At 39.8% G+C, this 14,465-nt stretch overlaps 1 protein-coding gene across 5 annotated transcripts in view; it reads left to right on the top strand.

Annotated features, from left to right (window-relative positions):
* LOC135102015 (hepatic lectin-like) overlaps window positions 1-14,465 on the top strand; it is a 15,450-nt gene extending 985 nt beyond the window's left edge. The window contains exons 2-7 of one of the 5 annotated variants that reach the window (XM_064006629.1): window positions 5,436-5,696; window positions 11,375-11,568; window positions 13,083-13,170; window positions 13,334-13,378; window positions 13,460-13,636; window positions 13,850-14,465. In XM_064006629.1, coding sequence (XP_063862699.1) covers window positions 13,140-13,170; window positions 13,334-13,378; window positions 13,460-13,636; window positions 13,850-14,094 — 498 coding nt within the window. In that variant the 5' untranslated portion in view covers window positions 5,436-5,696; window positions 11,375-11,568; window positions 13,083-13,139 and the 3' untranslated portion in view covers window positions 14,095-14,465. Of the gene's footprint in view, window positions 1-5,435; window positions 5,697-11,374; window positions 11,569-12,787; window positions 13,171-13,333; window positions 13,379-13,459; window positions 13,637-13,849 lie in introns of those variants that run through there. The other 4 variants (XM_064006630.1, XM_064006633.1, XM_064006634.1 and 1 more) reach the window with 4 other exon arrangements.

The raw sequence follows: 14,465 nt of genomic DNA, 5'->3' as shown, positions 1-14,465 counted from the left end.
AATTCCTCCATATCCTTAGTTCCATTGTGGGGTGTTGTGGGTCTGTAGGGAAGGAAGTGTTGTCCCTCATGCTAAAATTTTCAAGTGTTTTGTAGCCTCTCAGGAGTAATGGTCGGATTATCAAGTAAATCTTAGTTATTACTCTTTAATACTTCGGTGTCTTATCTCTGTTATTTTGAACATGCTTTAATAGAAGTTTTTGGGATTTTCAAGAGTATTTTCATGATTCTGTTGATAGTTTACTAAGAATTCTGCGTCACCATTGGAATAAACACTCATGAGAACTCGACTAATCATCTCTGTGGCCTTTGAAAATAGTTCACACGAGAGTTTAAAGCGTTTTGAAATACGGGTTTCTTTTCCCTTCTACCCGCAGCCTCTAAGGGCAGTCACCCCCGTGAGTTTCTGAATTAGTGCTTTAATTTTATAACCGATAAAATTCTTCAGAGTTGCTTGATGATGTGGGCCCGAGTGCGGGGTGGTGAGCCTGCCTCGTGGCGTCAGCGTGGAGAAGAGAGAATGAAAGTGGGTGAGAGCAAGCCATAGTTAGCTAGGTATGAGGGAGGGAAGCTTGGCAGGGCTTAGTATGAGGAAGGCATGTATGTACGTACGGGAGGCAAGCAGGCAGGTGACGGAAGTGTGTGTGTGTGTGTGTGTGTGTGTGTGTGTTAGACTTGGCATGAGGCACGAGTAGGGTGTGTAAGTGTGGAAGATGACGGAAAGGGAGTGGGGGGTGAGGTGGAGGAGGGGTGACTTTACATACGTAGGTGGAGGAGGAGGAGGGTTGAGTGGTGGTGAGTGTGGTGAAGTAAGACATGACTAGCAGCCTCATGCTAGACAAAACAATGAAGCAACGAACCTGACGTGACGGAACGCAGCAAAATCGGCCAAGCACTCCACTCAATGGAAATATTACGCCTCAATGCACGAGCCAACCTCCACACACTCCCTTCATCTCGTGCCCGGTCTTCTTCCCCTGCCGTGCTAACCCCTTTTGCCTATCATCCTGCCGCCGCTACTCAGTCCCTCCTCTGTTGCCAAGCTCCGTGCCATGCCGTGGTCACTTACCCTACACGGCAGGTCAAGGTTGAGAGAGAGAGAGAGAGAGAGAGAGAGAGAGAGAGAGAGAGAGAGAGAGAGAGAGAGAGAGAGAGAGAGAGAGAAAGGTCAATGTCCTCATCTTCACTCATAACTCTCAAGCAATTTGACTAATGTAAAGAGCATGGAAATACTCATGTTATTTATATGTGTGCCTTTTCACTTCATTTATCAGCGTGAGAGGTGGAGGAGGTGGAGGAGCGGCAGCAGTCGTGTGGTGGTCGGGTCGCATATATTCCAAACCTCATGCCCGGCAGAAAAAAAAGCACACACACACACACACACACACACACACACACACACACACACACACACACACACACACGAATAAAAAAAAAAAAAAGGAGGATAAAAAATAAGTGTGCAGCAGTGCCAGGCCCAAAGTGTTGCGGGTACATAGGACGTGCCAACTTCCGTCTTGCCTCTGTGCAATGTAAACACAAACGCGTTGCTTCCTTGGGTGCTAATTCACGTACGATTATGCGCCCCTGTTGTCCGCATTGACCCGGCAACACTATTAATGATGATAATAGTGATGATAATGAGAGTGATGGCCCTGCATGGTAAAGATGAAAGTGTTAGTTTGGTGTGTGTGAAAAGTTGTATTTATATTCGAATGGATATTTTTGTGTCCTAGAATCTGATTCAGTGACTTCTTGATGATGTGCAGGTGTGTGTACAGGACATGCGCCGCCAGTACTATACATGTAGGTCCAGAGAGAGAGAGAGAGAGAGAGAGAGAGAGAGAGAGAGAGAGAGAGAGAGAGAGAGATGTGAATTAATAACGGTAATAATCCTCTTTTCCTTTTTTTCTTAATGAAGTAATATATTTTTGCCTTTCATTTTCCTGCATCACACACACACACACACACACACACACACACACACACACACACACACACACGGCATAGCTCCCCGGTGAGATCACAGCGCCGCGGGTGAGTCGGTGCCCAAAAACTGCAGGAGACGCTTTGTATTTTTGGAGTAACTCGACGAACATTACTGTCAGTCGGCGGCAGAGAGAGAGAGAGAGAGAGAGAGAGAGAGAGAGAGAGAGAGAGAGAGAGAGAGAGAGAGAGAGAGATTAAGTACTTGCGCATTCCTTTTTCTATTTTTTGTTTTCAATGTTAAATAACCGTAAAATTTCTATTAGCAAAAAATAAATAAATAAATAAACGACAAAATAATGCGATGTGTGAGTGCGATACAGCGAACGTCACGTATGTACCGTCTTTTTTAATCTTTTTTTCTTTTTTTATATATATATATTTGGGGCGTTGCTTTATCAGTCTTTTTTGGACACGTATCTGCTGTTATGCTATACTATTCTCTCTCTCTCTCTCTCTCTCTGTAATAATGTTTTGTGTTGGTGTTGGTGGTCGTGAGGGCAGAGGTGGTGCTTCTGTCTCGGCAGCAAAGAAAGAAAGAAAGAAAGAAAAAAATATCCAGCGACCGTATTCGCAATCTTCCTGGCGTCTTACCCACCACCTTCAGCAAGACCTAGTGCAAGTCAGTGCTGTTGAGAAGGGTGTTTTCATATTTCCAGTGATAGTTTAACGAGATTTCTACAAGTATAATTAATGAGAGAGAGAGAGAGAGAAAAAAAAAAAACACGTATGAGAACCTTATTTATCATCTCTGTGGTCTTCGAAAATATCACTTATGCGGGAACTGAGTGCTTAAAAAAATAAATAGTTACGTGTGTAGGAATGGTTATCTCCGTGAAATTTATTGAGTGAATTGATCTCGCTGTGTTGCCTTGAGGTGTCTTTTCTAGTATTGGGGCGAATTCTTTAAGTTTCTTTTTTCTTTTTATGTGGACTACATGGATCGAATTATGTAGCTGTTATTGTGGTTGTCGTCGTCTTAGTTATTGTTGTTGTTGTTGTTGTTGTTGTTGTTGTTGTTGGTGGTGGTGGTGGTGGTGGTGGTGTGTTGTTTTCGTTTGTTCTGTTGCCTTCATCATCATCATCACCATCATCATCATCATCATCATCGTCACCACCACCCTTACCACCACCACTGCCACCACCACCTGCGTCACCATTATCATTAGTCGCCATTTACCGTCACTGTGATCGTCCCCACCCTCGTCACGCGTCCCCCACAAGCTACATACCGTCATTGCAAGATCCGCGTCGACTCACAGAAGGCAGAGCGGTCCTTGCAGTAAATGTGAAGGGGGACGCCACGCAGAGGACCTTACTCTGCCCCGCACCTCCTCTACTTTTAAGTCTCCATTTGAAGCTACATTGGTTTTTAAGGGTGTTTGTATGGTTCTAGTGATAGATTGACAAGATTTCTACATTATTAACAGGGGAAACAATCTTGAGAACCTGTCTGATAATCTGTGTGGCCTTTGAAAATAGTCGTGGTAAGAGAGCAAACTATTTGAGAATGAGAATACGGGCCCGAACCTCCTCCACGCATTACTTATGGCCTTATTGCCCTTGGCCAGTGTCCTTCCTACATAAAAAAAAAAAAAAAGAGCGGCGCTGACTGGAGACTGGTGACGCTTGGACTGGGAAAGGATAACGGGAAGGAGGATGACTAATAAAGGGTGAAGGGACGCAGGGTGGTGGTAGGTCTTTGTGTGTGTGTGTGTGTGTGTGTGTGTGTGTGTGTGTGTGTGTGTGTGTGTGTGTGTGTGTGTGTGCGCGCGCGCACGCTTTGAAACCGTGGCGGGAGAAATAATATTATTATCTACGGAACTGTGAAGAGAATATAAGAATATATAAGAGAATATAAGCAATATAAGCATAATGTGTCTTCTTTAAGCAAGGAGGATATTTCTATTATCTGATAAAAAAAAAATTAGGATTTAAAGATTCAGCTCCTGACCTAGGAAAAAAAAAAAAATGTGATCAAAAGTTTCTCCCTAAACTACATAATTTTAGATCATGAAAAGAAGAAAAAAGTATTGATATAGAAAGTTTATACTAATTGATATATATATATATATATATATATATATATATATATATATATATATATATATATATATATATATATATATATATATATATATATATATATATTTTTTTTTTTTTTTTCCAGATTTCAACTTTAAAAATCGAAAACTTTCAATAACAAATTTTTTTATCTGATAATACAGACAGGTTCTTTACTGAAGATGACACATTGTGCGTATGCAACATATTTTTTTGCGTTAACAAGAACAGTGCAGAGGTAATTATATTTAATTTTAAGCATATTTCACTTTTAAACAAGGTTTAGAAAGTATATATATATATATATATATATATATATATATATATATATATATATATATATATATATATATATATATATATATATATATATATATATATATATATATATATATATATCAATTAGTATAAACTTTCTATATCAATACTTTTTTCTTCTTTTCATGATCTAAAATTATGTAGTTTAGGGAGAAACTTTTGATCACATTTTTTTTTTCCTAGGTCAGGAGCTGAATCTTTAAATCCTAATTTTTTTTTTTTATCAGATAATAGAAATATCCTATATATATATATATATATATATATATATATATATATATATATATATATATATATATATATATATATATATATATATATATATATATATATATATATACTTTCTAAACCTTGTTTAAAAGTGAAATATGCTTAAAATTAAATATAATTACCTCTGCACTGTTCCTGTTAACGCAAAAAAATATGTTGCATACGCACAATGTGTCATCTTCAGTAAAGAACCTGTCTGTATTATCAGATAAAAAAAATTTGTTATTGAAAGTTTTCGATTTTTAAAGTTGAAATCTGGAAATTTTTTTTTTTTTTTTTTGTGATTATAAAATTCTTAAAAAAAAATTAATCATGAAAAGTAAGAGAAAATTTTGATATAGAAAGTTTATATCAAACAATAAAACGTGGTTTCTTACTTTCTAAACTTTGTTTAAAAAGATAAATATTGTTAAAATTAAATTTTGTTATCTTCGCACTATTTATATGAATGGAAAATAATATTTAACATGTTCAATGTTTAAGTAAGAAACGTATCTCTAATATCAGATAATTTTGATATTGATTTTTTTTTTTTTTTTACTTCCGGACCTGGAAAGAAATTCAGAAATTTTTGCGTTTAAAAATTTTCCTCTCCAAACTCTTCAAATCGTGAAAAATAGAAGAAACATATTTATACAGTAAGTTTACCTCAATCGATTGTGTGTAGCATTTTTCACTTTGTAAACTTCGTATAAAAGTGAAAGATGGTTCAGTGTTCCTGAGAGAGAGAGAGAGAGAGAGAGAGAGAGAGAATCCATACATTAACGTTTATATGAATGAATACTCTATGTGAAACAGATATCAGATACATGTTGAAGCACCGAACCATTGGTGTAAAGTGTTGCGTGACGCGCCAGCGCGCAGTGTCTAGATTACATGCCAAACAAGAGCCAAGCACCGCCGCCTGAGTCCGAAGCGCGAAGCTCTACTAAGGGCTGTTGAGAGTGGCATGACTCCTGACGTGGAGCCGCAGTTGTGCACTTGAACGAAGCTCCGCAAGTTCCCGAACGCAATACGAATCAGTGCACTCGGAACAGTCCCCGTATCCTCAGTGTGTGGGTGAGTACAAACATCTCCCAATGCCACCTTTCAAACTATCCTAATTATTGCATATAAATTTTTCCTGCCTCATTTCGATGCTTTGGTCTGTATTCTCAAATCACCCTCTCCTTGAAGAATCTTCCCGTTATAAGAAATGTAGCATTTATTCAGAAACTGAAAGGGATTGTTATTTTTTGTGGATTGCAGGTGGAAGGAGAAGAGTTTACTTCCTAGTAATCACTAATTATATTTCGTAAATTCATGTATAAATTTGTTCATTTAATGAGATTTACTAGCAATTATATCCATGAAGTAGTAATGTTTTATCATTATGCTATGGAAAATTTTTAAGTTCAACCTGTGAAATGAATTTCAAGAGTTTAGCATTATTGCGTAAATGTAAATGTTTGTATGTGTACAATATCACTTAGGTAAGTAAAAAATAATAATTTGAAAAAATATCTACCTAACCTTCCCTTTTTTACTTGCTTCACTTCGAAGATCATTGTATTATTTTCTTCATCTCCATTTGTTCCATTCTCTTCGTTCCTTCCCTCTCCCTCGCTACAAGTCGCGCCAATGTGCACTCACCCCACCTGCCAATACGGACGTGTCTTTAGATGGCTCGGACAGCAGGGACGGGAGCTCTTTTGTTTCTACTTACTAGCATTCCTAACGGAACATTGAACGCAAAGATTGTAACGCTATACTTGCCTGTTCAGACTCATCAGATCTGCGCGCCGTTTTGGAAATGTTGAAAGTACTAAAAGAATATTGTTGAAAGTAATGTAGAATGTTGTAAAAAAGGGAGTGGAAGCGCTTGTGTGGTGTGGCGAGGCGTCATGTGTGTGTTGTCTTGGGAAGCAGGACGCGTTACAGGGCAGGTGGGAAGACTGCTAGTGATAACATGTTGATGGGAACTTCCTGACGATACTACGTAGTAATCCTTATCAATATTTCATGTAGTCTCTCTCTCTCTCTCTCTCTCTCTCTCTCTCTCTCTCTCTCTCTCTCTCTCTCTCTCTCTCTGTGTGTGTGTGTGTGTGTGTGTGTGTGTGATTCATCTACGGTCGTCTGCTGGTCACCCAGCCAGCCGTTTCTCTACGGAAAGAGCTCAGAGTTCATAGTGACCGATCCTTGGGTAGGACTGAGACCACTGACACACCACACACCGGGACAGCGAGTTACAATTCTTCGGGTTACATCCCGTACCTACTTGCTGCTAGGTGAACAGGGGCTACACATTAAGAGGCTCACCCATCTGCCTCGCCGCGCCCGGGATTCAAACCCGGGCTTTCTTGGTTGTGAGCCGAGCGTGCTAACCACTACACTACGTGTGTGTGTGTGTGTGTGTGTGCACACATCTGTACACGCGTGCGCCCGCCCTTGGATGCGTGCGTGCATGCGTGTGTGGTACGGGTGCTGGTGCACGGGCACAAGTACATATTCAGATAAACGCGAGACTCCTGATTGGAGAATGTGATCTACACGACGCAACTCGTACTCTTATGTATGTAGGAATGTGTGTGTGTGTGTGTGTGTGTGTGTGTGTGTGTGAAAAAAGAAGAGCGTGCATTGAGAAGGAATGCTTCTCCGAGAGAGGGCAGGAGGGCAAGCGGACAGTGGGCCATCAGTGCTCACACACACACACACACACACACACACACACACACACACACACAAGGCGCACAGCAATCATATTTTCCCAACAAAAGTAACACAAAATTCGCACGGCACTTCAGGTGCCAGCGAGGCTGTGATGACGCTCTTGGTGGGGGAGGGGGGAGGTCGGTGCTGCAATATTCTTTTACTTGTTTATTTATTTATTTTATCTTTTTTTTTTTTATATATAGCAGGGGCACTGGCCAATGGCAACACAATAAGAAGAAAAAAAAAACAAGGCCCACTGAGGTGCCGGTCCGCAAACAGAATCAGAAACCATTGTCAAAAATTGGAGGATAAGTGTCTTGATACATAAGTAAGCAGTAAGTTTTATAGTTTACCAGAAATGACAGAATGACAGAATACTGGTTAACTATTGCATTAGAGAGGTGGACAAAATAGGGATGAGAGAAAATAGAAAGTCTTGTGCAGCGGGGTCGCGGGAGAAGGGGAGGCAAGATCGGAAGAGTAGTTAGAGAAGGTAGCAAGAGAAGCAACACTGCGGTGATGAGAGGCAGGCTAAGGACAGTTAGAGGAAACGGGTGACGAGACGAAAAGCTTTTGGTTCTAAAATAGCAGTATGAATGGGATTCTCATACATGTGAAGCGTACTCCATACATGGACGGATAAGACCCCTGTACAGAGTTAGCAGCTGGGGGGGGGGTGAGAAAAACTGGCGGAGACGACTCAGAACACCTAACTTCATAGCAGCTGTTTTACCTAGAGATGAAATGTGAAGTTTCCAGTTTAGATTATAAGTAAAGGACAGGCCGAGGATTTTCAGTGTAGAAGAGAGGGAGAGGTGAGTGTCGTTGAGGAAGAGGGGATAGTTATGTAGAAGGTTGTTTCGAGTTGACAGATGGAGGAAGTGAGTTTTTGAGGCATTGAACAATACTAAGTTTGCTTTGCCCGAGTCAAAAAATTATAGAGATCAGAGATCAGGGTTTCTGTTGTTTCCCTCCTTGAACTGTTTGATTTCTGAAGGGTTGAACGTTAATGAAAAGACGTGGAAAAGTGCTTGGTGGTATTATCAGCGTAGGAGTGGATAGGACAAGAAGTTTGTTGAAGATCACTGATGAATAATAGGAAGAGAATGACATGACAGAACCCTGAGGAACACCACTGTTGATAGATTTAGAAGAACAGTGACCTTCTACCACATCATCAATAGAACAGTTAGAGAGGAAACTTGAGATGAAGTTACAAAGAAAAGGATTAAAAACCATAGGAGGGTAGTTTGGAAATCAAAACTGTGTGTCAGTCTTTATCAAAAGTATTTGATATGTCTAAGGCAACAACAAAAGTTTCACCAAAATCCCTAATAGACGATGACCGAGACTCAGTAAGGAAAGCCAGAAGATCACCAGTTTAGCGATCAGATATGATGTTTTGAAGTGATAGATGTTTAAGAATCTTACTGTTGAGGATAGATTTAAAAACTTTAGATAGACAAGTAATTAAAACAATAGGACGTTAGCCTGAGGGTTAGAGAGGTCACCTTTTTTAGGAAAAGGCTGAATGTAGAAAAACTTCCAGCAAGAAGGAAAGATAAATGCTGATAGACAGAGTTGGAAGAGTTTGACTAGGCAAGGTGCAGGCACGGAGGCACAGTTTCGGAGAACAGTGAGAGGCCCATCAGATCCATAAGCCTTCCGAGGGGTAAGGTCAACGTGGTCATGGAAAACACCACTGCGAATGATTTTAACGGGTAGCATGAAATAGTCGGAGGGTGGAGGAGAGGTAGAGTTTTTAGCAAAGGTTTGGGCGAAGAGTTCAGCTTTAGAGATAGATGAGATGACAGTGGTGCCATCAGGTTGAAATAAAGAAGGGAAAGATGAAAAGTAAAGTTATTAGAGATGATTTTGGCTAGATGTCAGAAGTCACGAGGGGAGTTAGATCTTGAAGGATTTTGACATTTTCTATTAATGAAGGAGTTTTTGGCTAATTGGAGAACAGACTTGGCATGATTCCAGGCTGAAATATGAAGTGTATGAGATTCATGTTGACAGTGTTGCCATGTACGGAGGCCTGGGGTGCGGTCAGGGTGCCATCAATACTGAATTAGACTTCATCACACTGGCTGGATCCACTGCCGAAAAAAAAAAAAAAAAAAAAAATTATATATATATATATATATATATATATATATATATATATATATATATATATATATATATATATATATATATATATATATATATATATATATATATATATATATATATATATATATATATATATATATATATACGAGTATAATTGCTACTACGTCCAGCCGCCTTGTTAACAGGTCCGGGACGTGGGGATGAGACACGTAGCGCAGTGGACTGGTGGCAGGAAGTGAAGTCTGAAACCCACTTGTGTGTCGCCCTCGTGTGTCAGGAACTGGGCTAACCTCAGATGTGCCGTGGACATTTGCAGCCTTGATAAATTTATAAGTTACTGCTTATTTATTTATTTTTTGTTTGGGCGTAGCTGGGGGAATGGACCTCAGATTACTATACTGCAACCTCCTTATAATTTACGTTTATTATTGTTTTTTTTTATTATTTCATTTATTATTATTATTATTATTATTATTATTATTATTATTATTATTATTATTATTATTATCATTATTATTATTATTATTATTTTTAGCGCAGAAGTTTCCGTATCTTTCAAAGGTACTCATCTCAGGTGCGAATGTTATATCTGTGACTCCTGGTTAAACTTATGGGCGCCAGACAGGAAACAGTCTTTTCTGTTAATGTTATTGTTTTGTTTGTCTGTGATCAGATTACTGGACGTAGTGTTATTATTGGTTGCTATTACTGCTAATACTTCTTCTTCTTCTTCTTCTTCTTCTTCTTCTTCTTTCTTCTTCTTCTTCTTCTTCTTCTTCTTCTTCTTCTTCTTCTTCTTCTTCTTCTTCTTCTTCTTCTTCTTCTTCTTCTTCTTCTTCTTCTTCTTCTTCTTCTTCTTCTTCTTCTTCTTCTTCTTCTTCTTCTTCTTCTTCTTCTTCTTCTTCTTCTTCTTCTTCAGAATTGTCCGAATCTTATCAGTGTAATAATGTATAATGTGCAAACAGTTTTTCTCATGATTTTGTTATGATTTAATGTGTAGTACCTTGGATTAAAGACATTATAAAGTTGATGAAATGGATAAGATTAAAAGTGATTTCTCCTTGACTCAGGTACATACTTTATATGGATATAAGAGGCATGCTCGTTGAGCTTTGCTTAACACAATGACATCCTTAATTCAGTACAAGGAAGCTTTTTTATTTCACACAAAATTAGTATTTGAAGTTAGATTGTGTATAATTATTATAGAATGATGTGTTGTCATTGTAGTTTTTAGTTCCAACACTTCCTTTTAATAGCTGGTAAATGGCTGGGTAACAGAATGATGGATAAATGACGGTAAAGATAGCTAGAAGTGAGAAATTACCCTGTGCCAAAGTTAGGACATGCAAAAATGCTTAACAGGGAAAAATGAAGAAGTAGTCCTACCATGGGAAGCATCTACCACATTTCTGAAAATTAATTAATTAGTATGCATAATAGAAGTAACAGAGGTTTGCAAAGCAGAAAGTAATAACGAAACCACGTGAAAAGCATACTGCTCGTGTAGCCTGGGAAAAGCTTCATTAATGGAAGTCCGAAGTCGGTTAGTGTAATTAAGCAGGGTATGTACGTTATGGTTCAGGCGTTCAATATTTTTGCAGTTTAGTTGAACCACCTTATTTGTTGACAACTGCTGCAACCAGCTGTCTGTAATGGCCCTGTAAGTCCTTTACATCCTTTTCTAAGGTAGTTCCGAAAATCATGCGAGATAGTTACCCAATTCCATCCACCAGCCCTCTTTTGGAGCGTTGAACAGACGTAAGGGTCTCACAGTTGTTTAAAGCATCAAGAACAGTATCCCTTACGAACTTTAGTCTGCCACTAAGTAACAGTTTAAGATCATTAGGGTATTAACTATTAGAGTTCATTTCCCAATTCGTTTATGGCTGTTGTCAGCTGATCTGCTAAATCCGAGAATTTTTTAGGTACTTCAATCAAGTCGGTGTATGGCTATCGGACTCATAAGTGATCTTCCACCAAGAACACTTGGCCGTTAAGGACAATAAGACCCCCGGCCATGAGGTGGTCTGGGTCCCCAGCTCGAAGAGAGTGGAAGACGAAGAGAAGGAGTACGACAAACATCTCTGAAACATGCGAAAGGGAATATTTAAGTATTATGGTTAGTATGACTTTGCAGATTATAGTTATGAGTATGTGTAGGAGAATTAAGACACACAGCTCGACCAAGGGAAGTAGCTTCGGCTAAGCTCACGTTCACCTTGGTGTTGGTCTGTTTAAGTCTATCACTATGCACCACTTCTAGCTTATTTGACAATGGATCAAAAACTTCAAATTTATTACTTTGAAGATGTTTAAGTACTAGAAGAGGCCATTCAAATTTAGGATATAACTTAGAACGTCTCTCGGGTACCTGGACCATTACTGAATCGCCTGACTACAACTCTACTAGAGAAGCATGTTTATGTTGCTTCATAGCCATGGCCGTTTTTGATTCCTGAAGTCGTCTTTTCACTTCCCTATGGATGTCTGAGAAAACTTGAAAATGAGAGCACTTCAAGGATGTTTCTTTCAGAACGCTCTATTAATCCCTTGCTCGCAGTGTGGTGAGTTGTTATATGTGTGCGCGTTATGTTGTATTGACTGCATACTTCAGATAGTACTGCGTTGCGAAATTCTGTCCCGTTATCACGCGGAGTGTTGAGTAATCAAGGATTAACTTACTAACAAGGGGCGTGAGCAACGACAGCTACAGTCTTTTCCTTCAGGTATGCTAGTACGACATAGCGAGAAAAATTATCAACGCAGACCAGCAAATACCTAGAACCCTGATGGCTAAGAGGTAGTTGCAAAAGGTCTATCCCCACTACATCCCAGGGCTTAGTGTGTGGAGGATACTCAAGAATCGGTGCAGGCTTTGGCACCGTGCCCTTATTTTGTGTGCATTAAGTATACAAATCAACGTGCTTTTCGGTGTCTACACGCATAGTTGGCCAATAATAATTTAGACGCGTAGCATTCCCTGGATGACCAGCAACAGACAAATCATGTACCAGTTGTAAGACGGTAGATACAGTTGTGAGCATCAGATTCTTGAATACATTTGATGGTTTGAAGATGAGATTGTGTTTTCCTGGAATGTAACCAAGCATAAAGGAATGCTGCTAGTGCTGTACTGGCGTCTACACTTTTCTTTATAACGTAAGGTTCCATATGGACAAATCTTTCTCACACACACACACACACACCCACCCACCCACCCACCCACACCCCCCCCACACACACACACGCACGCATGCACTCACGCACGCACGCACGCACGCACGCGCACACACACACACACACACACACACACACACACACACACACACACACACACACACACACACACACACACATACACACACATACACGTTTCCTTCGAGACAATATCTTTCATAAATGGAACATGAGCTCATTTCCGCGCACTATGAAAAATAGTTTGTTGTGAGTGACACACTGAAGTGATAAAACTGATACAGGAACAGTTTTCTAGAAGGAGAGGTCAAACTGTGGAGTGTCCATAGGTATATAATGGTGTTAGTGGTTACAGAGAACGTTATTCTTGTGTCCTTCCTTCACGAACCGCCACCACCACCACCACAACCACCACTAACGCGGCGGCGACAAAAGTAGCACCAAACAAGTACCACACACCAGTACTGACACGCGGCACAGCAGAACATCAGCACAATGACTGGCTTCGGGCTGCTGTCTTTCCTGGGTGAGTCCCATCATAGGCGTTGGTCGAAGGTCAGCGTTCTTGACAGATGCACACAACTTATCCCCAAGAGTAAGGGTAAGCCCTGCACGCAAAGAACAGCAGGGTTTTGCCTCGGCCATGCGGACCGCAGCTCTTTTGCTGTAACTCGCCTCTGTTTCTTCAGGAACCCTGGCCGTGGTAGCGATGACGGACATCAAGGCAACAACACGTGAGTGTGTGTGTGTGTGTGTGTGTGTGTGTGTGTGTGTGTTTAAGGCAGCACTAATGACACCTTGTTGCTGCACTTCAGAGGTGGAGTGCGAGAGCCCCTTCACGGAGGTGGGAGGCCGCTGTGTGCATGTTGGACTCAGCACCATGGGCTCGTGGCACGATATGCGAAAGTTTTGTCAGGACCTTGGGGGTGAACTGGTTAATCTTGCAGACGTGCAGTTCTACAGTGACCTCATTCTGTACATTGAAATCTTACGTAAGTTTTAATGATCCAATACGTCACTGCCTTTAATATTACGTTTCACCTTCTGTTTGGCGGGTATCAGGAATGGTTGATGACATGATAACGAAGTTCATGTCACGATAACTATGAGAAACAAACAAAAACAATGCATGACATGATGACAGTGTATGAAATTTGGTTTTGATATGATATTTTTTCCAGCATTACTATTTAATTCTCTCGCAGGTTTGAGTAAAATGCATTTTTGGATCGGTTCCACGGACGAAGCAATTGAGGACATGTGGGTGTGGACGGATGGGTCTGCCACCAGGATGGGCACACCGTTTTGGGCCAATTATGGAGTAAACAATGACCAAATGCCAAATGGAGGAACAGATCAAAATTGCGCCTTTCTTGATGCAAATATGCATTATTATTTTAATGACGGTAATTGTAGCACGCCACATGTATATCCTATATGCGGAAAGTAAGAAAACAAAGTAATATTATATTGTCTTACAGTGACGCACAGGTACCGAAAATATTTATTTATTTATTTATTTTTAGTTTCAGCAAAAAAAAAAAAAAAAAAGTCGTTTGCATATCTGACTGATACATTGATTTTATTTTCATTATTTATCTATTATATATTATTTGCTATTTGTGCATTTTTGGTATTTAGATATCAAAGATTATCTGTAGGTAGCAAATAAACAGAACCTAACAGCTTTCCATGCTCTCAGCAACCCGAGTACAACAATGAGATGTAAGAAACTCGTCAAGCTTGTTAATTATACTGGAATCTTGAATTAATTTTGAAAATATTCTGTACTTCATAATAAACATTTTCTCTGATATGAAA

Source organism: Scylla paramamosain, chromosome 7 (genome assembly GCF_035594125.1).
Source record: "Scylla paramamosain isolate STU-SP2022 chromosome 7, ASM3559412v1, whole genome shotgun sequence".
NCBI classification, from domain to species: Eukaryota; Metazoa; Arthropoda; class Malacostraca; order Decapoda; family Portunidae; genus Scylla; species Scylla paramamosain.
This window is presented reverse-complemented; position numbering and strand designations above follow the sequence as displayed.